Source organism: Varroa jacobsoni, unplaced genomic scaffold, assembly GCF_002532875.2.
Source record: "Varroa jacobsoni isolate VJ856 unplaced genomic scaffold, vjacob_1.0 scaffold_1160, whole genome shotgun sequence".
NCBI classification, from domain to species: domain Eukaryota; kingdom Metazoa; phylum Arthropoda; class Arachnida; order Mesostigmata; family Varroidae; genus Varroa; species Varroa jacobsoni.
Window position 1 is genome coordinate 25,460 of NW_019214062.1, and position 25,548 is coordinate 51,007.

Below are 25,548 nucleotides of genomic sequence, written 5' to 3' on the forward strand. Positions count from 1 at the left end.
GATCACTCCAATGGGGCAGTTTATGAAAAACTGCTCAATAAAAGAAGAAAAAACCCTTATATTACGCCCCGTTTAGTTTACGTTCTGGGCTAGCGCTGCTCATTATCTCCATATTGGCTTCTTTTAACGTATCGAAGTAGTAACCACTTTGTCGGTTTTTCGCTATCGTAAGCGCAAGGAACTAACACGTGAGAAAATTTCTTAGTTTGCGCAAAGACATGAATTAATAGTACGGACGACGCGGAGAGAAGTTCGAGCCATTGGGTTATCATGATCATCGAACTCTTCTTAATGAGCATTTGATAAATTCAGTTTTCACCTCGATCTGCCATGTTTCAAATCAACGTAACAGAAGTACACTTGTATCTTCAATTATATATAATAACCAAGAAAAGCGTAGATCGTTATAGATTAATTGTGCGTTCGAGGTTTAACGCCAGGGGCCCTTGCTAGTCTGCCTAACGAATTTTCACGAGTCTTCAATATGTTCGCTAAGCGTCATACAAGTTAACAGCTCATAAGCCGGTGCTAGAACCGCAGTGTGTACGTTTTTCGGTTCCGGATTCGATTAATCCGTCACGAACGGAATTCTCATTTTGTATTGATCAATTCGATGTTACGGGCTTGAGCATCAGATTCATACTGTAAACTGCATAACGCGGAAATCTTTTGAGGTTATAACGTTATTTGGGAAATCAGTAGCAAAGCTTAATGGTAACAATTCGGGTTAGACTTAGGAGCTATTGACTACTACATAAAGTAGTTTAGGCTCTACTTCAAATGTCTGTGTCCTGCGCTATTGATGCCCATCGGATACATGACACTCGTGCAGGTCGATATCAACAACTAAAGCTCGTTTCACAGTAGCAAGCGGAGTTGAAGCGAATCTCCTGGTAAGTGACGAGTAGTTACTCCTTTGATTCATGGAAACAACGAAATGGCTAAATTTGTATCGCAAATATATTTATCTATATATGGATTCTTGGCTTAGGCGTATTTATTCATTTACTAAATACACCACTCAGCTATTTAAATGCTGAAAGAACTTTATGGACGGCATCCTTTCTTATATATATCCATTGGTGGCTCGTAGTTATTACTATTGGCTCACCTTGACAGCCTCGCAAAAAGCCTGGATCTGTTTATTAGCGACAGCCAAACTGTTGCGTATATATTAACCACAGCGGTTCGTAGAGCGCCCTAAAGAAAAGTACAAACCTTATATGTATACATGTGGAGACCTAGCTGAATATGGATGATGAATAATCATCTTAACCGGTGGTATTATGTTATTTTTAAACAATGTTGTCAGTCAACTAGACAGCTCTGTTGGATCTACATCGAAAGACTTGTTTTTTAGTTACGCCGTCCTTTGGAAGATCTTTACGAGATCATACGATCTAGACGCAGTCGATTGCCGTTGCCCTATTGAATTCTTTTGGGTCCCGCATGACTTACTGTCTTCGCCGAGGTTGCCCCAAAGACCGAGGCGTAGGACCGAGCTTGACACTAAAGTGAGAGCGATCCGTTTGGCCGTGTCCTGTTACTAGGCCGGTAAGCTAGTTCTCTGGCTAGCCAGAAGGCAGGTGGATCTTTTCTTTTTCATCTTGTCTCTTGCCTCTTCGTTCGCTTTGTAAAAAGGAAGGGCTATATTGGCAGCCGCTTTGCCGATCTGGCTCGAGAGACCAGTATGAGAAATAGCGAGCCCAACGGCCCTTGGAAAGTAGTTCTTTACGCGATGTTACCGCCGCATCTATTAAGTGAATGCCACGGAGAGGAGCGAAGCCGGCAAGCAACAGAGAAAACAGAAGGCAAAAGAAAGTAAAAACCAGTACTAGCAAGCCAGAAACAAAGAGTCGGGCTTTGTGTAGCGTTGCCCCTCGGCTAAAGGGCGCTGATGCCCTCTGATTTTTAGTACTCTGTGGTACTCCAGGTTTGGCGAGGAACCACGTCTCTAGGCTGCAGGTTGCCGCATCTAAAAAGGCAGGCTTCCATTTAAACTTGATGCAATTGTATGGAATCAGGTTCCTGCAGGTGGTCATAAGGCTATTATCCATTGCTATCACTGGCATTAACAGCTGGAGCAGCAGTTGATGATAAAGGCGCCACAATCCAACTTGCATGGTATGACGAATTCTATGTATATGTGAATGGGACGGTGCAGACGAACATGCGTTTGTGTGCTGTTATCTTTTTTCGCGTCTTTCGCCCTTATATTCTGTCGGCGCTTTTCTCATATTGTGCAATAAGTGTGTATCGTGCAAGGACGTTGTAACTTGAAAGAAATATTTTTTGTTTTCCTGTCCAAAAAAATAAAACGCAAAGAATGAGATCAGAAGAACAATTTATGTGAAGGTGAGCTCCAGCACTGAGGTGGCGAGCACTCCAAAGAAGAAAGCCCCAGAGTTTCGAATCGGTGTTCGCACAAAAGGAAGGGCCAGGTGTCAGAGAGAGACTCGAAGGTTATCTCGTCCGACACAACCACGAAACTTCACGAAGAGTATTAACGAAAGCTGTGCACATAGACGATGCGGGAAACGTGCGGTAGACTATGATGGGCAAAAAGCGAGCTTCTATGTGACAGTGTAGCTTCGTGTGGAACGTTTTTCCAGGGCTTTGCGCTACTGTTATGACCAACTAGAGCAAACGGGATGCCGCGATAATTTGCTGATCTCCAGCCACGTTGGCTATGTGGGCGACAAGCTTGTTCTCTGATTATTCCGTGTGTAGTTGCTCAGAGCTAAGAAAAGAATGGACAGAAACAAATGATGTATCTCGGTTTAGAAGTGCACAGTTTTTTTTTTAGCCTGCCTTCTCTGTTAGTCTAGGTTCCCTTAGCGTAGACTCTGCGTTTGACCGTGCGTTTGATAGCGTGATGGAGTAGATATCACCTCATTGAATCTAGCCGTTAGCTAAAAAATGTTATAATAATAACTATCATTATTTTATTACTAATATTGTTTATAGGGGCGGGAACTAATGTACTTAAATGATTTCATCTATGTTTTTAGATAGCCCAGGACAGCATGGCTCGGGCCCAGTCATGTTGCACTCTATGTAACTTCGATGATATCCAGAATCGTCGTTTGTTACCTGTTATATCCTCGTTTATTAAGCTCGTTATAGAATGACAACTCTGCTAGTGTGAACATCGACTCATTTCTATTTTCTTTAAGCGCTCGTTTCTTTTGGCGGCCCATATGAGCGACTTCCTGAACATATATATATATATATATATATATATATATATATGTATATGTGAGTAAAGTATGATCGTATTTGTAATCATATGGAAAAGTGAACTTGAAATGTCAACATAGGTTAACTTTATTATTTAGCAAATGGCAGCCGTCATAAATACCAAGGTGCTAAATGGGGTAAAATGCTGAAGAAATGAGTAGCTGTACATAGATCTATTAAAATTATTTTTCTAAGGTCGGTTCCTGTTGTAGCTATGATTTAGCATTTAGAACCGAAGCCTCCCCGAAATGTTCCCTGAGATCCCAATATCTCTTTTGATCCTGCCTGTACAATAGTTTCGTATTGGAATATGATAGATGGTTTCGGTAAATTATGCCATTCCCCGCCGAAGCATTCTGTTTGTTTTAAACGAAAATAAATAATGAACGCTATATTAAGCGGAAACAGCAACTGACGCTATGGACCATTTCGGCCAATGTGCCTGAAGTAATCATACGTATTCATATATGGTCCCGTTAGGCATAGCGGCAACTGATTTCTGAGCTTCAGATCAGGCCAACGAAAACTGTACTCTTTGTTTAGATGGTAAATAGAATTTGATATTCATATGGTCCTAGAATTTTATCAAGCTACTCGTTAGGAACGCTTATGCTGGAATTACTGCGACGAAGGTATAAAGCAAAATAATATTTATTACCACAAGTACTCTCATCAATCGTCGTGAAAATCGTCATGACGGTTGTTTTCCTCTAAGTTAGTTTCTTACAACCCAAGGGTTGGCAGACCCTACAGCATCTGGGTCGAAGGTTTCTTAGGCATTATCACAGAAGACATGGGGCACGTGCGGTAGGTCTCGTAACCTACATACTCTGTGGCGGATAACTAATTTACACATATTATGTGGATCCTCCCATTAGGCTTCTCATTGGTCAGCCGAAATGCCAACTAGATCCAAAAAACGACAGGTTCGTTTACATGCCCCCTCATATTGTTGTATTGTTCATCGTGCCGTAGAAAAAAGTTCAGAGAAAGGCCAGTCTAACAATTTAGCCGACTTCGAATAGGCCATCGGCAAATAAGTCCCGTTCCTGGACTTCTCGAGTACCCTTGCAGCAGCACGACTTATTCGAAACGTTATTAGCTACTATCCAGAGCTGATGTATCTATATATACACTAATACATGTAGTATACATCTATGTATACATTGACATATACATACAAACAAACAGCGACATCCCGTTAAGACTACCCGACTTTTACAACGATACGCAGGGCTTAGCGTCTAATAAGCGTTGATACAGTTATGGCCGTAGTCGTCCATGTATTTCACATTTAAAAATCCATTTTTTTTTTTCTTCCAATCTCGCTTCTTTTTCTCTCAATGAAAACGCTTCAACTTAATCAGAAGTTCGAAATAGACGATACGAACAACTCAAACGAGCTCCGATTAATTGGCGTAACTTTAATCCTACAAGTTCAACCGAATGAAGAGTTTTATTGCTGAAAATCGGGTTCATCTGTATAATTGTTCCGTTTGGTCAAGTATCTTTTTGAGTAAATCTATTTATTATGATTAGGTGAACGAGCCCGAACTCTGACATGGCTTGGCCTGAGTTAGGTAAGCTATATTAAGCTACACAAAACAATTATGACAATGTCGATAATAATGTCTTAAAGGGATAATAGGAGTTTCTCATTCTTATTTTCAATGCTCGAATTCCTTTTCTAGGAAAAAAAAAAAAAAATAGCACCATGTAAGCTAGGTTTTCGCTGGCTCTAGTAAAATCATAATAGATCTTATGCTGAATACTGATAATATTCTTATAGTATATTTATACCATTTAGGTGCAGGAAATGGACAAATATATACGTCTTCGTGCAGACGAGCTTCGGGCCGTTCAGGCGTACAACACGGATAAAACATGGAACCAATTGCGAGTAGATCAGGGCTTGATTCGTTGTAGAATTGTTCGTGGCGAAGCAATTAGGAAGGTTTGTCTGCCCATTCCACTACGTTTAACACGGAACGTATTCAGTAAACGTTCTCGTTATTGATTCCCTACAAGTCAAAGTGCTGGACTAGTGCAATTTTAGCGCGTGTCTATAAGTATCACTATATTTGAATATAGGCGATTCGTTAATCTTGGATTTTATAGATTGTAAAAGTTTCAACTTGTGTGCGCACCGAAAGACGACCCTAGTTAAAATAAGCGAAGGCTTACTGGTTGAAACCCCATCGGCACACCTATATTACAGGACAAGTAAGGAAATACACACAGTTCTAAACAATTAACACTGATGGTTTGTGATACGTACGCCTAACGGCGTGTGTTTAACATCACATTTTCAGAGTTATCTCTTCATTATAGCTTTTTCAATACGTTATTCAGTGCGCCCACATAGCCATTTCAGTCAGCAAAAATATATCCTCTACAGCTTATTTAGTATCTGTTTTTGCCATCTGCTCGCTTCTCGGCAAATTTTGTTTTCATGTTGGTATCTATGGAACAGTGTCCACTTAGATGATAGACACATATATATATATATATATGTTTCGCTGACGTTGATTCGGCTTGGCAAGCGGTAAGCTGGTAAGTCAGCTGAAATAGATAGTAGTTTTTCGTTCGGTGCTTATGGCTCACTTGAGTATTGCTGCTTAAAAGATTACCTAGCATGGCACTAAGTCTAGTTAGCCAGCACGTTACCACTACAGAGAACACCAAACTAGAACGGCTGATGTAAGCTACGAACACAAGTTGTTGCTTTTGTCCCGGCTCTGTGCAACACCCAAGGGTGGATGCCAATGATACGGCAAGATGGCGGCGTAGAAGCCTAGATCGTGGCATCATCGACTATTTAACCAAATTTTTGGTAAAATGTCTTTCTAGGAAGCCAGTACACTCCTTGCGGGGTCAATCTTTCAGGCTACTGCGGCGGAAAATTGACAGTGCATAAAATGATCTTATATGAGAATGAAGGTGGAAACGATGGTATGGTTACCTGATGTTACGGGATGAAATTACCACTAGAAAGCTCGATTCATTAATGACTATAAGGCGAATTGTATTGGTATCTGCTAGCTATTAAGTTTGGCCTGGGATTTATTGAAGTTAGACCATCTATAAACGAGAGTCGCTCATATCTCGGTGATTATCACTATAGCGTGTAGCAAAGTACGCGTAATTCGCTGAAACAGGTCACGTCGATGACAACAAACGCTGCATACTTATTACAATTTTTTTTTTTACTCTCTTTTACTGCTTGTCGCCATAGTTTCTTTAACTTACTGTGCAGTGTTAAAAGAAATGCAAAGCTCTGTGGTTGTACGTAGATTGATAGTTCGAAAAGACAAACAGTTGCGTGGTAAAGCCGACACGCAATTTATTGTCAAGTGATGGGTATAGAGATCTTTCAAACAACCGAAGATTTGTTAGTTTATTTTTGCTCAATTCCGTTAGCTCTTTTATCTAACCTAGTTTGAGATAGAACGTACTGTATCTTGAAAGATGAACGTAATATATGTCAAGAAACCGATAGAGGCAGGTCGGTTCGTGATTGTTCTAACAATTCGAACCTTTCGGTCGATTGGGGTCTCAAGACATGACTCTCCTGTGTACAACACAGTCGGTATATGGTATTCAGCTATGTAACATACGTTACCACAGTGATTGCTGCCTCGATTGTTTCCGAGAGCTGTATATGCCCCCTCTGTTAAAAATCGCAGTCGATCAAGTAAGTGTATCTTAAAATTTAATTTGTAAAATTGGCCTCAAGGCAAGACTCACTCCTTATCCGTGCGGACGCAACATCTGCCCTCCGCTGTGAAGTCATTAGCTGGAAAAGATATTGTTCGAGCTTTACGTGTACTTGATTCTCTAGTGAAATTCTTAGATAAGCGTACAGGGTACATAGAAAGCCTGCCCCCGCAGCAGCCTATTTTGTCAACAAATTCAGCTATTGTTTTGTGGAACCAACGTTTTTTTTTGAGCAATTTGTTTAGCTGGGCTATCACCTTTTGAAAACAGTTCCGGGGCACTACTGCTGGGCGACTGCGTTCCATTATCTATATCCCGCCGTGTGAAAATTACACCGTCTAAATTATACATCAATGCTTAATTTTCTCCATCGAAGTTGGGCTCGTTAGGAGGGTTTGGATCGTCTGGGCGGATTTAATTTGACGTTGACGATACTGGTATTACGATAATGGTGAAAAGGATGGCCCAAAGAAACGTAATCGTAAAGATCTAACTCGGAAACTATCAAAGGAAACGTTTATGACTGGTGGATGATTTTAAATCGAAAATTGTATTCTTAAACGTAGTCTAATACTAGTTACTGCCAATTGTTCATTTCGTTTCAACGCTTTTACAACAAAGCTAAATTGCATCGTACTGAAACAATCACGGATATCAGAAGTTCTACAATAGTTGAAAAGCTCATAATGTGTTTCAACTAGTAATAGAGTAACCCCCGCATTCGCTGATAAAAGACATTGACCTGTCTGCTGTTTATTGTAAATACTTGCTAAACATTTGTGGTAGTAGACATCATGGCCCGTGCCAGAGAGTAAGTCACTGCCATTGATCATCAATCAGTTCTTATCGACCGTGTCCGGTCACTGTTAGTACGTTCCATTTCACAATAGAGGTGGTTTAGTTTTGTCATATAGAAACATAATAACACATTATTACTTTTAAAGGGCGAGGGAGCCAGGTTGAAGCATAGAGTTAAAGGGTCAACATTAGATATAAGAAAATTTATGCTACTTGATTAAATCAAATATAAAACAAAAAAAGGACTAATTATGTATAGTCGGTCCAAAGTTACTCTCAGTTTAATGATATCCACCGAAAAATCATTTAACGTCTCTCGTTTTGTCTCGCAGGGATCCGATGTCCCGTGTGCTCCCGAGTGGTGTTACCTCACGACTGTGAACTTCATCTCGTCCTCTGTCTTACAAAGCCATCGCTAGCATATAATGAGGAACTCTTAACTGAAGCTCGACCCGATTCCGAATGTGTCATCTGCCTTGAGGAGTTTGCTGCTGGCCAAACCATCGCCCGATTACCGTGTCTATGTATCTATCACAAAAGGTGCGTAAAGGGTTTATAGTATCTGCATAAATGATTCGTATTACCCCATTTTCGCTCTTACTATAATATACAACGGTCATGGCACAGTCGTATGAGTTCTATACGGGAATTCGTTCATCACAAATTTTCCTCGCAGAATTTCTCATTTCATTCTTCAGCATACAAGAAGTTGAGTATTACCTCCACCTGTTTCATTATTACAAAAGAACTTGTTTAAACATTGATAACTGATTAATATAGGTGACGTTAGTACATGTATTTAACAGTCTGTTAACTATAGGTAGGACTCAATCAATGCTGAGTTCTTCAAAGCGTCATAATGAAGACTATAAGATGGACAAGCGGTGATGCTTCGTTACACCTTCGCCTTTTGCTTTAACCACGTGATCGTTGCAGTTGCTCCGACCCTCATGTCCTACAGGCTTGATTTGACCAATTTTCTGCTTGGAGGTCATCCCGTAAGACATATTTGTCTGAACTAAAACCGCTCTTGAGTCTATTTTTCCTCTACATAGAAATTAGGAATATCTGAAGTCCATTGGCCTCCTTCATGTGGCCTCCCAGTGGCGAAGTACGTTTTGGGTAAAGCTCGGCTTTTTTTTTACTACTGTTGTTGTTGTTGATGTTGTCGAGAAGAGTCTGGGCAAAGGCAAAAAAGAAGGACGTGATAAAGTTGAGTTTCGCTCGTATAGTTGAGACAAATATATTAACATCTTTATAAGATCACACATGCTAAATGATAAAACTCCCTCTAATTGATGTTCTTTATTCAAAATTAGCAGTTATACTGCAGTATGTATTGCCCAAAGACATCTTGTATTCTTCGCTTACCTCAGGTCGACTTGGGTAGACTGTTTTAGTAAACAACCTGATGACCGACGAGTCATTTATAAAGCCTTTCGCCATATCGAGCGGCGCTCTATCGCTCTAACGTTATACGGTCGGTGGTCTGTTTTTGGTTGCGTGTTTACTCAGTCTCTCCTAGATGCCCGTCCGATACTTATCTCCATAACTATTGTGTCATAGAAGCTATCGTATTAGCAGATTATAGATGTATCGTATATACATATCTTTAGTTTTGTGTATCTGTGTATCTAGTACACTAGTCATCGTATCTCGCCGATGCAGCCTCTGGCCGCGAACGTTTCTATATAATATGAAATTAAAGCCTACGTGGATAATTACATTCAGCTTAAATCATGTACGATAACGCGGTACCCAGTTATTTTCACATTGTTACCTTACCACCTAATTTGCCCCTTCGTCAGCCTCTAATCTACCGTATCTAATCGTAAGCTTATTTAGTTTTAAAGATAAGGACAGACTTTTTTCTTCTTTCAATAGTGAAATATGTGTATATCGGCAGACTGTTTCTGCAGTAGATGTATCTATGAATCTAAATAAGTGTTTATGTTTTTGGGCCAGTTTACTACGTCGAAACCCAGCTTCAACAACGTCGATTGTGGCTGAAGGGCAAGGTTATGTTGACAGGCTAATTCCAGTCGAAAATAGGGATTATTAAATAGAATTATTAAATAGAATTATTCAACGATGATACTATTCATTCTGTCTCGTCGCTCCCGAGCACATGTCCTCGACGCTGTTGTTCCCAATTGGGAAATGCGTCGTAGTTGCGTGTTTCGCAGCGGCCATTTCAAGCTAGCCGGAGCAACAGCGGGGAGAAAAAGCGATACTAAAGATCCTTTAATATGCCATAGTTGGCCATAGCGCATTTTGTGCTTTCGTCGTTTTTGTACCATAGTTTTTAGTTATCTCAGTAGCGGCTGGCTGGGCGACTGGCTTGTCTGACTATTTTACGGCGCCGTTCATTGCTTCTTACGCGTTGTGCTTAACATCCGATGGCTATTGAGGTATATGGGCGTGGCATCAAGGACTGCTGCCCAATGAAGGCGAACGAGCATTGGTCAAAGTAATGGGTTTGTGTTTTCGACGTAGTGGAGTAGTCGATTTTCAGAGTTACCAAACGTCGAGGCGGCCGAACGAAGAATCGGACGTGGTTCTCGGTAGATACCTGACAAGCGTCCGAATGTCCGTAGTTGGTATTATTCTTGTTACTGTTGCCTATATAATACATAGTAATGGGTGTGTCTGTATTATACTCTCAACCTGGTTTACCTAGTCAGCATACTAGTACACAAAAGCTTGTATACTGTTCCTAACACAAGATAGCATTCGGAGAAATTCTTAGAGTATATCAGCTCCTGACTGGCTGACGATGACAAGGCGACGCCAACAAAATTCGATTTCTCGGAAATCAAGCCATTTTAATGCCCTCGAAACAGCCAGCATCGGTTATTAGTAACTAGCGAATACTCGAACTGAGCTGAAACTCTACTACGAGAGCGTTTTCCGATAGGGCGATAGAAATTTCAGTCCCTAGCTCGACGTATCACTTCACGATTTTGAACTCCGTTGGACTCCACCTGAGCGTGCGTGAAATGACGCCGCTCTCCGCTTTCGATAGTTGAACACAGAATTGAGCGAACGAGGGTTGTCTGACAAAAGTCGCTGCTTTGAGCAAAGAGGTTGACATCTGGCCGGAGTTCCATCTCTACGATCATCTCACGGTCCCCCCCCCCTTGGTCTACATTTCTGTGGCCTTTAAACGACGACTCGTTCCGTTAAACCGGCGGCGCGGATTGGCATCGACAGAAGGCTTTACTCCGCTGGTAAATTCGTTGAGATTCGTTGATACTGAAACCCAGCGAGATGAGTCAAATTATGTGTAGGCAGTTCCCTGAGGAGCACCCGACGTTTTCTGAACACTGCGTAAAAAGATTTGAAAGCCAAGTCCGTTATACGGTACCGTAGGTATGAGAGTGGTATACTTTGCGTATACGTTGTCCCAAGAGACCCGCGTCGATGTTATCTCTCTCTGTCGATTAGATGACAATGCAGCGAAACCACGCTTCGGTCGACAGGTCAATCATCCACTGCGGCTGTGCGGTCGTCCACAAAGTGTCGGGCCAATCTCACCTGCAATGGGGTGACCGCAATCGTAGTGGGCAGAGCTTTGGGTCGGGCTCGAAAGGCTGACCAATTACAAGATCCGTTGCGCTAGCCCCTTCGAGCTCGTACTACGCTTGAGCCGTGTGTCATACAACACGAGAAAAAGTCCAGTGCTTGCCGTAACAGCGCTACACTGAAGCGGGTGTGGATAGCTTCTATGAGTAGACGATGTCCTGCCGTTTGACGACGAGGTGCAGTCGAAGCAGGCGGCGAACCAAACTGTGGAGTGCCCTAGCGGCGATTTGACGGAACGTTAATGTACTTATACTTACAACCTCAGTTCTTATTAGAGCAACGGCGAGCAGAGCAGATAGGGTTGAAGGGAGGTCACATGCATGCATTTATATGGTAAGCGAGGTTCGCGCATGTGGATTTAAGACTTTGCTTTAAGATGCGATGTGATGTGATTTCTCGCTGAAGCAGGCAGTAGTTTATCAGAGATATACATTTAGACCGTCATAGGTAAATATAACGAAGTACTTCGTGGCAGCCAACGCCAGTAATAGGCCACAGATCCGAAAGGTGATTGATAAAACGAATGTCTGGATTGTTGTTCTTGGGTACATTATATTTAAAAAGCAATGCAAATTTATGGTATTGTTATTTCGAAAAAAAAAAAAAAAGAAGCAGTTTTTGCTCAGTTCTACGCTCTGAGCAAAAAATAGGAAAAAGACAAAAAAAATTTGGGAAATGTAAGTTCTTTTTCGTTTTAAAATACGCCCGCCAACGACAACACCTCCCTACTCTCCTCACCGTGGTGTGAAACGTATAGCTGACAGGTATTGAGTTGTTGGTGTTTTCTTATGCCATAAATAAGTGTCCGTCATTTTACACGAAACATGCACGTACATGTTGTACCATGCGAGAGCAAACCAAGACCCAACGCAACGGGGCGCACCGGCTGCAACACTGACCTGTCGCAGAAACAAACTATTGCGTCGGGTTAGATGAATCTTTATTAACGTCACGCGAGTAAATCCTTACCCCCAAAATTATTTTTCCATTTCTAAATCAAAAGTTCATGTACATCCAAATTTAACTACGTATGGGTGCATGAATCTATATGTGAAGGTAAATGAACCCCATTCAGTCATATAGGAAATTATATCGTTGGGCGTTTGTGAAGATAGACAGAGTACTACCGTTGAAGTGAGGTGTGTTTTTACCCCCATGTGGTATCTTATATGAAAATGATTATTATATATTTGTTTTTCGAAGTGAATATAGACCCCTGGAATACTCTTTACACAAACAAAATGATCGACTTATATTGGCGACCTTTTATGAGTTGTTTTTACAATTGCATTTAAGCAAAAACCGGCATTTAACGTATTTCTTCACATATTTTGTTAAAAGTGTCCCCTCCACCTGTCACTTATCACCGTTGGATATGATCTTCATTCACTTCAATTACAATTCCTATTTAGAGTTTAAGCTTCCACTAGTAACTTTCAGAATATTCCTGCTCTAAGCCACAGTTAAACTTTTAATAACTAAGCGTGCGTCTAACCCTAAAGTAGAGTCGTTGAAGCGTTGCGCAACGAGACCCCATAGAAAAAAAACTGAGAAGGAATAACCTTCGAGACTATTTTTTTAGTGAGTAGTCAACCAAAAGACAAAGATTCAAAATGAGCAAAAATTAAAAAGATGCAATAGAAATTTTGGCCTAGCAGAAACAGCTTTATGTAAAATGCTGACAAATTTTCGGACGTTTTCAATTAAATGCCTATTGAAATTTTTCATTTTTTTCGCGCAAATCTCGTTCTGATTTTCCAGAAGCTGCATTAAAAACGACTGTTAATTTCGGATTAACGAGTCTTAATTTCAGCGATGTTCTGCTCAGTCGGTGATTAGTTCGCTGTTTTGTTTCACAGAGGACTGACTTTTTTCCTGCTCAGAATAATGGATGAAACTAATTTGGCTATAAGAAAATTAGTCGCAGTTTGGATAAAATTTTCTGAGTGAATATATATATATATAGGTTTTTCTTTTAGTATCTTATATAGGAAATATATATATGCAGTTCAACGGCATATAGTTGCAGAATAGTTATAACCTAAAGTATCAAGTACCGCATCACGGCGTTTGCCTATCTATGAGATCAACATTTTCTTCCTAACTAACGTTATCACCTGTGATTACTCTTACGTTTTAGTTGCATCGACGCATGGTTTCGCGTCAACCGGTCGTGCCCTGAACATCCGAGCGACTGACCGCTGCCACGTGCTGAAAGATGCTGGGACCAAGGCTTCGAAATTGGTATTAGTCGTTGCACCATCACCGCCGCGTGTGCCGTTGCGGATCAGATAAGGCCTTGGAGCATATTTCCAGCCGTCTCGTTGTACCGAATTCGACTACGAAGGACCATGAAAGGGCTGGCATCATTATGAAGTTTTGTTCGATTGTCTAAACGCAACTCATTAGAAAGGAGGACGCCGTGGGCGATGTCACCATCTGGTATCAACCCCGATCGGAAAAGCTGAGAGGAGCTCCCCAATTCTGCGACGGTCCAGAGAGCAAGTGGCAGCCTTAGAATAGAGAAATTTTCACCACCAATCCTCGCAATAGTACCGATGCTTCCAGAGTAGACATGAGAATAAGTTCAAGCAGGCGACGTCGATAGTTCTGCCGTGAAGGACCAGCCGAGCGCAACATATAGACCGGGGTCGCTACGTATTCGTGGTGACGAATCAGCGCGACCATTGCTACGATTGTGACACATGTCTTATTACTACTTGAATGTACACTGTCCTTCTAGAATGTGGCAATTTATATACGTGACGGCAAGCGACGCTTTAAAAGAAAATGCTACATTTCAGGTGTGACTGAGCGGAACGGAATATATATATATATATATATATATATATATATATATGTATATATAGGCAAAAAGGGAGCGAGGGAGGATGCAAGCGAGGAGGAAACTCTGTAAAGGCAAAGAGCTCTATGATGCCAGACTTTATCAAAACTGATGTCCATAGGCATCGTATCTATAAGGGGAGAGTATGGACGTAACTGAAGCAGAAAACTAATCCGTTGTAGGCGGTGAGACCAGGTCGATAAGCCCGTCATGGCTGACGCCAAAAAAAGTCCTTACAATGGATGACCATTGTTAGCTATAGATGAGATATTAACTACGAATGTTCAAAAATAGATGAAAGATGTTACAAATCGGTTATATGAACTAGATGTATATTTCACACAAAGCTTCCTAGACAAACTCTCTAGGCAGACTCAAGGTCGGAGATAATATACAAAAGGACCGAATGCATCAGTCGAATACAGTAGTAGAAGAACTCGATGACGACCGTGATGATTTTCTTCATCGATCTGCGCCGCTGTGGGATGTCTGCGTCGAGAGACGCATGCGAGATACAATATAGAAACACAACGCGACCACCGAATCTATGCGAATCTATGTGGGTCCGCTTATTGACTGCGCGAGCATGGATCTCATCAAATGTTGCCCGTGAAACCCGGCACATGTTGAGCATCGAACATGTGACGGCTACTAAGGAAATTAGTGGCACAGAAAGTCCAACTAATTAAGAACGGAAGTGAGAAAACGGTCGGAGGACTGCCAGCGGGAACGGATCGAAGGGTGATGAAAGATACTTCGGAGAATAACGCAGACCAATATGCTATTAGATAAAAGATAAAATATAAGGCAAAGTTACGCAACAGTGGACGGAAGCTAACACATGGTATGACGAGGATAATAACACGACTAGGAATGTCACTGGCTGACACACTTTTTTTTTTGTCTGCGAGGCACACACATGTACACCGAATGAACGCTCACGGACCTATGCCAATATGTGGGTTGTTGCTTCGAATCAGTATGTTATCGATAGTGCAGCGTGAACATTAACGTGTAGCAATTTGAAGATGGCTATTTAAAGCAGACTTTATGCTGAAACGCTGTGTGCAAGCCGTATCGAGGTGAAGACAGACGACAAAAACTTCACGATAACGATAAATGCGCAATATGTGTTTGAAAGATATGTTGTCGTTACATAGAATATAGCTATTAGCGGACCGCTAAAGAAAAACGAAGTGATGACCGTTGATGAAATAACATCGTGACAGCGCGCAAATGTTGTATGTGCGTTAATATTAAGCAGCTGAGGTTCACTTTTTGCCTTCCGTATTCTCAGCCCACTGACATATTACGACCATTTTGAAGTAGATGCTGATAAAATGGTCAATAATGAGTTCGCGAAAACTACAACGGGTCTATATAGCTTACGTCGTTGCATGTTCCTCCATTGGAGCACTTGGTTCTGTGTAAATCTAACAGAGCTTCTGTGTGTTTCTGATCTAGGATTCTAGCTAGCCATTTCCCGGCAGGCGATAGCGAATAGGTCTTCCTATTCCATGTCGAATACGCTTGAATAGGGAAGTAATTTCTGTGCTTGAGCCGCATATAAAGACCGCAATAACAAAAACGCAGTGGGTTGTCGCCTAGGCGCAGAGTACAGATCCAGTAACAAAAGAGACACTTCGTCTGAACGCAGCTGTTTACCCTAAATATGCAAATTTTTTTCCCAGGATCCTCAGAGATATGTAGAATCAGTTGCGGGCGTAGATCGTAACACCGAGAATCTTATTTCATTTATTAGTCTCAGCCGAAAAATCAATAATGATCAGGCATCGTGCAAAACCCTCTTGGGTCATGTACCTTAACCTACTCTGCGTTATACGCCTACAGCATCAGCGGAAAGAAAGCTAGGATTGAATAGAACGAAAAAGACGACAAATGAATCTGACTACAAGGTGGAGCGTACCATAACAAGATATGTGATTTCTTATGTTTAGGTGACATCGAAAATCACACAGGACCATCAGGCCACAAGGGCGAGCAGCGACGGCGAGGCATGAAATAGACCCGTTTCTTAAGTACAAAAAAAATAGCCTACTCGCCCTGAAACAAGCAAAAAAATAGCAGCCTCTGAATAAATTCATGATTATAGTGATGATGGCAATGATACTGACAAAGAGCGGTAAATGTCCAATCCGACTAGTGGCGATGTTTGAAGGAGTTTTTCATTCCGAAGGACCCAAGCATAACAGAGCTGATCAAGTGCTGAGAGAGACAACAGATGTAACTACGGCGATTCATAGAATTAACACGGTAGAGGTAAGATTATAGCACTGTTGCCTTACAGTGTCATGTGAGATATATTTCACAGATGGGCCTACTGCCTTTCGGTTCTGATTCGTTCGGTGACTGAAAATCACGATTAATTGAAAATCAAACGATTCCTCGACACCGAGTGAATCGGGCTTATCGTTGCTTCAGCCGGTAGCCTAAATAACGGATTTTGAAATTTGCGCGCGCAAACATTTTAAGTATATCTGTATATATATATATGATAGATGCGAAGTTAGAATGCAGTAAAAAACATATGCGAGACAGACACTTGCTCTTTCATGCGTGTTCCATCTGAGTTTCACGTTCGCTTGAAGGTGCAGACGAGTACTGCGTGATAACTTACGAGAGGGTGATTTTATGGAAAGCAGATATTTTCGTTTAGTGTTGTCTAACAGAAATGATCAAAATTCATGAAAAATCAATAACCAGTGAACGATATGTGCGGCGACGACCATGGGTGAACATGTATCATATTCATATGATTTCGTTGATACACTTGTTAAATGTTATGTATATATCAATATATATACACCGATTTTTCTTATGGTTAGACTTAGCGTCGGCTCAGATCAGGCTGTTGTTGCCGTCTTAGTTCGGTGTTATATTTTCTCGATTCTAGATTGCTTACTAGCGAGATACGAAGCGCACACATTTGAAACTCTGGCTCGCCGAACTACTATCTCGAAACAGCCGTTTCCTCTGTCAGCGTCTTGTCCACTTCGATTCATCTGAAGCTATTAGGGTGTCAGCAAGACGTCGTTCATTATCCCTATTTCCAAACAGGTTATTAAACGCACGACGTTTTACTATTGACACAATTACGGAAAGTATCTACCAAATGTTATCACAACGTCCCTTGCTTCTATAAGCGTATGTGGACCTCTGGAACACAAAAAAAAAAAGCAGACGGAGCTGTTTAACAACAATTGGATGAGGCGACGGCCCGGTTCCAGTGATGTGATTGATGTAGAGTGATATTTAGGTAGGGTCGTGTGGATCGGCCTAGGTAGAGTGGGTTAAATAAAGAGCCGGTAAAATGACGTAGCGGCAGCGGCGGCCTACCAACGTGAACGACGGGTTTGAAAGCGGGCATTGGAAAAGAGAACTAACGGGTTACTTGCGGGAGGGACACGATACTGCTGGGATGTAAGCGGTTCCATAGAGTAGTAGCGTGTAAATGGTTCGTTACTGGGTAAGGTCATTTTAATTATTTGTGGTGCTTATGCCTGCCATCCGCTAGCCGGATGGCAAGCCAAAAGTACATAGGGAAAAAATCAAGAAGTCAGGAAACATAAACAAAAATAGTATGAGAGAACGAAAGTCGAGCGTAGGGACGGGTGGTTGTGTACATAGTGGATCTGTGCCATAGAACGTTCAGCACATCGAGGTTGACGCTGTAAGGAGACAGACAAGACTATCTTATCGAATGACTATAATAAAGATATACGGACAGTTAAAAAATGGGCCATATTTTATATCTATATATTAAATATAGTAAGTTCACGAATTTGTAACAGCACATCAGTGTTCTGTGAAAGATGGTAAAGACGATTTAAATCGCTGTTTTTGTACATCATTTCGATGATACTTGTTCTCAGCCTTAGTTGATGAAAAAATCGTCCAGCTGGCCTTTGAAGAAATCGAAATCCTTATATATTTAATGTATTCTTGGTAACGTTTCGGTCAGCATTTCTAGAACAGGTGTCGCACAGTTTGCTAACGAGACTACCGTTGGAAACACTGACTGACAGAACGTCTATTTATAGGTAGTTGCTTCAGGACCAAGTCCGCTGTCTTATCAGTCACGATTCATTGGCATCCTTTTAATGTGCTTGAAAGCACTCATTCTTCAGAAGTGTACGTTTAAAATACTTGCTTCTCTATTACTTTTGGATGGATAGGTTGGTGTAGCTAGAAAACGCGACCTCAAATGATTATTTTGCAGCCGAATTATAAGCTTAGATTGCGATTGCGAGTAAGTAAGTTGTGAAGCCAACCGCTCGGCGGCTTCGCATGCCACCAGGGGCTGGTCCATCTCCTAAGATTTAGGGCTAGCATTTTTACGCAACCTATTTAATTCTTCTGTTATATAGTATAAAATGATAACTTCAGCACATACTATAAATAGGGCAAATGTTTTATTTCCATGACAAGATAATAGAGAAAGATACATATAATAGTAAGAATAATTGTAATAATAATAATAATTATTATTATTATATGAATTATAATTCTCATCATAGTTATTATTTACCGCGCCCCATAATAATGACGACGCTCATTTAGTTAGCATGATGTTGCCACGGAGGTAGCTTCGTATGGGTGTGAATATGTGATATTTATTAGCGTCCGCGTATTTGATTAAATGGTAGTGTTATCGATTGTACGTAGCTGGCTGGTCACCCAGCCTCACTTCACCGTCAGGTGAGAGAGTTCACTTCAATCTATATAAACTGCCCCTCTGTGTCTCTATGAGAACGCACTTGGACACAAAAACAGTACGAAAACGGTGGGCTTTGTTGGCCGCAGAAATCACAGGAAGCATGACACTGGCAAATACTCTGGGTCACCCTGTCAATCGCCTGCGTGTTGAAAAAACGCTACACCGGCTATATTGCAGGCAGTCAAAGGCGTTAGTCAAATCTGTAAACAATTTCCCTTTTGGAGAATGACGTTCAAATAAAATTTCCAAGTGTTCTTTTGCCATTAAGAAACAATTGTATTGCCAAGAAACATACGCTTCTACACGGGTTCATCTATTCTGCTCGCTCTTGGCTCGCATGGGTTACTGATGCGGACAGTGTGAGGAGGTGACGTCTACAGCGAAATTCAGCGTCATACTACAAGCACGTGAATTTGTCCTGTAGGCACACTGATAAGGACCTGACGTGGCGCTGGGAAGGTCAACGGACAATATCTATGTGTTACTTTGGTTACTCGTTGAATAGCGTAACTCTTCCCTAACCGTTTTCCTAACCATACTCACGATCATGGAGCTGTGTCAACACAAGTACGCGTGGAACACTTTATTATTGTTGGGTTCTTTCTAGTGTTTCTTTCCATTCAGATTTGAGAAAACAGAAAGTTTATCAACGGAAGCAACTGTAGGGTGACCTTTGCAGCGTTCCGAATGAAGTAGTGTATAGTAATGCGTGAATGTTTCATCGATTTGTTGGCGTCAATCAATTTACTGGGTCAGACTGACGAAGACATCATCGATAGTGACCCATCGACTAGCGTAAAGCGGCATCAATTTCTTTCTGTCACACACACGGACATCCATCGAACCGTGGCACAGGTCTATCTGATGAAGGTAGTGGTTATGTACGACGGAGAAACCCGCCAAACAAACGCTTAGTGGCTTCATGCGTTGCCGTTTTCCGCTTGCGCCATTACACTCAGCAGGAAGCATGGCTACTTTACCTAATTTACGATGAGTCAACTCCGTGCATTTGTTTGACTTCGTGAAGGTTTCCATTGCTATGCTGTTATCTAAATACCTGCGTGTATGTGCATTTGGTTCGCTAGGTACAATGTATGTTACGGTCGGACGAGTGCTGCTCTTACCAACGGCAGGCAACAGATTACGAATGTAAAGGCCAGAAACCTGGTCCTTAGCCCGAGTCATTTATGTGTACATACGAAGTAGGGGAAAGTTTTCATTCATTCATCCATCTTGTTAGGCTAAATGGAGCTTACATCTGATAGCACTTGTGGTAGCAATTAGTCAACCTAACAATAGGTGATTCCGAAAATTTGTTCGTACAATAACGCTCACAGATGTATAGCGTAAGGTCAGTAAATGGAAAATGCATCCAGCGTAAAAATAGTTCCGTACATTATTGACGAGCATGTTTTCGTCGGCTAGATACGTAGGCAAATTGGAAAACAGAAATCTAAAAGTTCGCAGATATCTAATCAAAGGAAAATATTAATTTGCCTTACACACGGGCGTCTTCTTATTTTTTTATTGTGTATAACTATGAGATTGTTTGCATTCAAGTTAAACTATCTGCTATATTCAAACGTAATCACTAACCGCAGAAGCAGACGCGGGCTACTGTTTATAGAGTTGGTGCTATCTAGAAGTTAGCGTTGATCCAGTTTCAGAGAGCTCTGTTGATAACTTGATATAAACGTTTTGACAGCTAAACTGTCATTTAGCATCTCGTGCATCGTTTTACAGGAACTGAAACACAATGACCTTCCATGAGCAATGGATAAAAAACTGAGACAAGCTTACTTATGACGTAAATTCCAGGTTTTGGACGATTTTTCCTTTGACACTAGTCGAAATAAATTCATTTGTAAGTTGAAAGTTTGGATGATAGATATAAATTCGTGTTTATGTATTACCAAATACAGGACAGCTCAAGACATTTTCATTATATTGTTATCGGGCCGATTTGAAATTTTCCCGCCAAATTTCCTGACATATCATAGCTCAATTTCGTGTTGGTAAAAGTGGGTCGCACGTAAAAGTATCTGCCAGCAATTCGACCATAGAAAATGAATTTTACCTATTGTTGCCAGTGGACAATGCAGTCTCTTTATAAAAAAGCCAAAGTTAAAAAAGCCGCGGTTGCCGGATGAAAATGGTTGCAGAGGAATGATACAAGAAAGAAAGATTGATTACTGTAACGTTAAAGTGATCTTCTGGCAGTCGAACTGAAGTCTCGAAGATATCTTCAATCTAATGCGCTATGAGGTGTCTCATTGACAAGGAAGGTGGATGCAGGAACGCTCACCTGCAAACTGTTTTCGACAAGGTAGGTGTATATATGTGCGCGATATGTCTTGAATTTTATCCTTAGCTTGAGGATTGCAGGTAGGTAATACGCACTAAATATTACTGCATAACACCTCTTTCTTATACCTGATTTTAAATCGTTTTGTGTTTAATACAATAGGACCTTGGCGGCGGACTGAGGGTAACATGGTCGGCTTGAAGCTGTTGTGACATCGACATTATGGTGAGAGTCGTCATGAAATTTGACCATATTTTACAATCATCATTTGATTGCCAAATTCAGACTACGTCTATCGGCTTCATGTTTCCTATTCAGTCGCGTCTCTGAATGCCCGTAACGATGCAATGATACGCTGAACGATCGATGTTTAGATCTATGCGCCCTATAGGTGTGCACAGTTAATAAGGAGCCTTCCATAGAAAAACTGTATATAGGCGGGAACATTGTGTCACCTGTGAATGACACACTGTCATATCATGTTCAGCACATTGGATTTTGGTTATATCGTAGCTAGCTATAGGGTCTATGCATGTATGCGTTTTATTGATACGTCAAATGTTTTTAGTATTATTTATTGAGTCCTCTAACAATTCTACTGCTGAAGATCTTCTTCTACGTCTCTAAGGTCGTGTCAGTTAGATAAGTTTTCTTCTCGTAACAGCAGAACTTCATCTGCCAAATTCGCTCGAGATAACATCGATCAACTGGAAGTAGCACTAAAGCGCAAGGAGCTGATCTGTGTGTCCTATACGTGTACGTGACAGCGTCTGTACGTTAACGACAGCACTACAGCTCATTTTGTATATATCGTGCCAACACCCTTCTCTCGAGGTTCGTAAAGCGCTTTTTACGGAGAGTTTTGGATTATGAAATAATCACCAGAAATGAAAAGCGTTTTCTTTATGTTCTACGGAACATATCAGCTGTACATGGCTTCCTTCAGAGCAAATGCAAGCAACCCAGATATTGGCGTAATGGATAGTTGTTTATAAACTGCCCTCTTTCCGTATGTTCATAGCAATATTACTGCTCTTATAACTATTCTTTTTATTAGAAAAGTGTGTCTGGAGAGTGTTCTACATTGGCTTGCTGCCTGTTCGCCCTTTCTCGTTCATTGTGATGTGTTTTCTGGACTACATTTTTGAACCACCCTTAATCCTCTACTGCCTTTTTGTCGCGCTACCTTTACATTATCTTGGTACACCAAAGGACATCATCTTAAGGCTCTCGATCCAGCAATCGTCTGCTGTGAATGGCCGTTCACTTTCCCTTCCTGTGACAGCATACGGCCTACAGGTGACTCCTAGCTGCCGGTAAATGTGTTCTGGTTCTTCGGATGCGGGGATCGTATTGATTGGCATTCAGGTTCAGGTGATGGCGAGGGTGATGGCGACTCATTGACTTTACGGTTGTCGAGTTCCTGCGAGACGAACTCGGCTGAGTTGAGAAGAGCGCAAGGAAACTGCTGGCTAAGCTTACGGTCACTCTGGCATCCGCTTCGGTGTTCTGTCTGTGAGGCTTCGGAAGAAAGGTATCGTCCAGTAGAGAGACTGTCCTTAGGTCGAATGGCCACGATCTGCCGGTATATGAGCAACAGTAAACATTTTTACCGTAAGAATGCCGTAAAAGTCAAGGGATACCGGGAAAAAGCGGATGTAAATGAGAGGAAAGCGCATAAAAGCGGATCACTGAACGCATATAAGGTCATAAACTTTTTGGCAGGTAGTGGAAGGTTTTCTGAGAAAACGATTTCACTTTAACATGTAGTGATAAGTGATCTCCATATTATTGAACATGTTATTCCCATATTACGGTCTGTTTGTTAGTGTATAATGCTGTGGAGGTAGCCTGTATAGATAACCGTAGCCTATATAATAGTATCAATTGCTAGTGAGTGTGCTTATACCAGTGTTCATACGTTCTCATTAAACATAAGCTGTCAGTAGACATCGAAACATATTCGAATGTGCTTAATGCATAAAACATGCTTGAAAAAAGGTCTATGGGAAGATCATGAGGACAGCTATTAGAAGTAAAAGGGTTTTCAGGAGGATTTGGTGGGTGTCACTAAAAACTTGGTTCGTTTGTTGCCAACTGCTCGTTGGATTATAGGAACGAAGTGGTATCTGAGTAACTTCACACAGATTGGCTTTACCTTGAAAGGTATTCTAACGATGATGTGACGGTCGAACCAGCCGAGGATTGCCTTGATCTTTACTTCATACTGAACGCTGACTCCGTACGGATTTTTATCTTTCGGATCCACAAGCGACGTCGTGGAGGAAAGGCTGTTTCCAATGAGGGTAACGCGAATAGAGGAATCGTTCAATATGCGATTAAGAAAAAAACGCTGAACTCAAAGAATATTTAGGTAGTGATTCGACCTGGTCAAGGTGGCACATTAGCTGGTTCGAAAACCTTCAAGATATAAGCAGGCACATCTTTTATTTCAGGGTACTAAATTAAGCTAGAAGGTTGTGTCTCAACGTCTCGGATCTGATCTGCCTGGAAATGCGTCGGCTTCCAAAAATAATCTAATAGTGACAAAATGATTTGATCACAGAATACAATGTTCCTTACCTAAAAATACCCATGTAGTACTTCCATAAAGCTCTACTTATTGGATTATCATCGTACTAATCTCTAATGAAATACAGAAGATGGAGCGGGAATTTGTTCTTTTTTTTATTAAGCGGAAAAATAGCTTTTAATAACCTTGCTTCCCGAAAGTTTGTTACCTGTAATGACTCGGATCGTCGTGTCCGTAGTCACTTTCGACAGCAAGGGCTACGGGAAACTTTTCGCAGCGCTCTAGAACAACGACGAAGTCCCTTTGAGCGCGGCTCATTGGCGTGACGGCACTCGAGCCTGCGCCACCTTCGCTGCTGTCACCTGAAATGGCGGTAATAGTATCAGAAGAAGGGTTCGGTTGTGTCTCGCGATTACATTGGGCAAATACTGCGGGTCGAAGCAAATACACGCCCTAGGAATTCCATCTATAGGAGTAGGGTAGCATATAATTCAGTAAAATTATCACACACATGAAATATGCTGTAATATTTAGCTGCTATATAATTGACACGCGGACATTCTCCGCATACAGGGCACTCACCTGTTCCGATGATGTTTTTAAAGCGGCCGTGCGTAAACATACATACGTTTACGTGTTGTATCACGGATACCTTCAGCCGTTGAACTGTTTTCGTCCGCGTAGAATTGTTTAGCGTAACGTGAACGTGTAATGGTTCACCCTGCTGATAGCACTCCTGTCAGGAGTATCAGAAAAAGCCAACAGCCGTTACGGAAATCCTTAGACAAGAAAATGCTTGTGTCGATTTTTAATGGCCTACTTGGACGGCCCATTGCAGTTTAAATCCTATAACCGATTTTCAATAATTTATCGCTGTTGATTCATTTATTAATTTTACAAAAGCACTTTTTACGCTGCCCTGGAACAACGTATCCATAGATTAACAGCAACACGGCTACTCTTCCCGTTGTAGGTGACTGGTTTCAGAGGATGGAAGGCTTTAGTCAGGTTACCTATACTCCGTCGAGTACTGGGAGCTCGCAGTACGAAGTAATATATATATATGGCGATGGAGTATATATATGGCGTACGAGTACCGAGCACGTTTTTCAAATAGCTTTACCGACTGAATTTGCTCACATATGCTTTTTATGAAGTTCACATATGAAGCGTGTTTTTACTTAGGGTATCTTTATTATTATTATCATCATTACCTTATCAAGCACGGCCTGTATCTCAAGACGACCTGAAGAGAGGATAAAATGCTTTACAATAGATATCCGCGGTCGACACATGGGATCTCGGATGATTCCAACAGTTGTTTCCGGCGCATATTCAACTGTCTTCAATGACATCCGAACCATATTACGTTTATGGGGTTTGTCATTGTTTTTGTCCGCTGAAACAATTCAATTAATCATATAACAAACGTGGACACATACATATTAAGTTTAATGTAGGATAAAAATTTGGCGACACGGTGTTAGGACGTCAAACATAGGTCTAGGTTAAGCAATATGGATTTTTTAATCTCCAACATTATTGAGGTATACAATGACAAAGTTAAAACATGGCCATTAATTTACTTTACCAGGCAGATAATGAATTTTAAATATTTTTGGCAACTACGCTATGTTGCCTGTAATGAAGACTATAATACAGACAGAACAACTACGTAAAAGAAGATGAGGTCAGTTGATTTGGACTCTCATGCACCTCTTAGTAGCCCTCAATCGAAAAACGTTCCAAATAATCAATCTCGAATGGCTCGATAGAATTGTATCTAT

At 41.2% G+C, this 25,548-nt stretch overlaps 2 protein-coding genes and 1 long non-coding RNA gene across 3 annotated transcripts in view; 1 reads left to right on the top strand and 2 right to left on the bottom strand.

The window, feature by feature from the left end:
• The window catches only part of LOC111267234 (uncharacterized), a 31,471-nt gene extending 13,530 nt beyond the window's left edge, over positions 1–17,941 (top strand). The window contains exons 3-4 of the mRNA XM_022845333.2: positions 8,088–8,295; positions 13,481–17,941. Coding sequence (XP_022701068.1) covers positions 8,088–8,295; positions 13,481–13,538 — 266 coding nt within the window. The 3' untranslated portion in view covers positions 13,539–17,941. The remainder of the gene's footprint in view (positions 1–8,087; positions 8,296–13,480) is intronic.
• LOC147752568 (uncharacterized) lies at positions 8,314–9,225 on the bottom strand. Its single transcript, XR_015313713.1, has 2 exons — positions 9,127–9,225; positions 8,314–8,934 (listed from the first exon to the last, which is right to left on the bottom strand). It is a non-coding gene; the product is annotated as an uncharacterized LOC147752568 (long non-coding RNA).
• A 655-nt stretch (positions 17,942–18,596) lies between the features above and the next one.
• The window catches only part of LOC111267233 (phosrestin-2), a 14,905-nt gene continuing 7,953 nt past the window's right edge, over positions 18,597–25,548 (bottom strand). The window contains exons 6-10 of the mRNA XM_022845331.2: positions 24,976–25,160; positions 24,344–24,497; positions 23,970–24,123; positions 23,387–23,519; positions 18,597–22,807 (exon numbers count right to left, since the gene is read on the bottom strand). Of these exons, the coding sequence (XP_022701066.1) occupies positions 22,535–22,807; positions 23,387–23,519; positions 23,970–24,123; positions 24,344–24,497; positions 24,976–25,160 (899 nt within the window). The 3' untranslated portion in view covers positions 18,597–22,534. The remainder of the gene's footprint in view (positions 22,808–23,386; positions 23,520–23,969; positions 24,124–24,343; positions 24,498–24,975; positions 25,161–25,548) is intronic.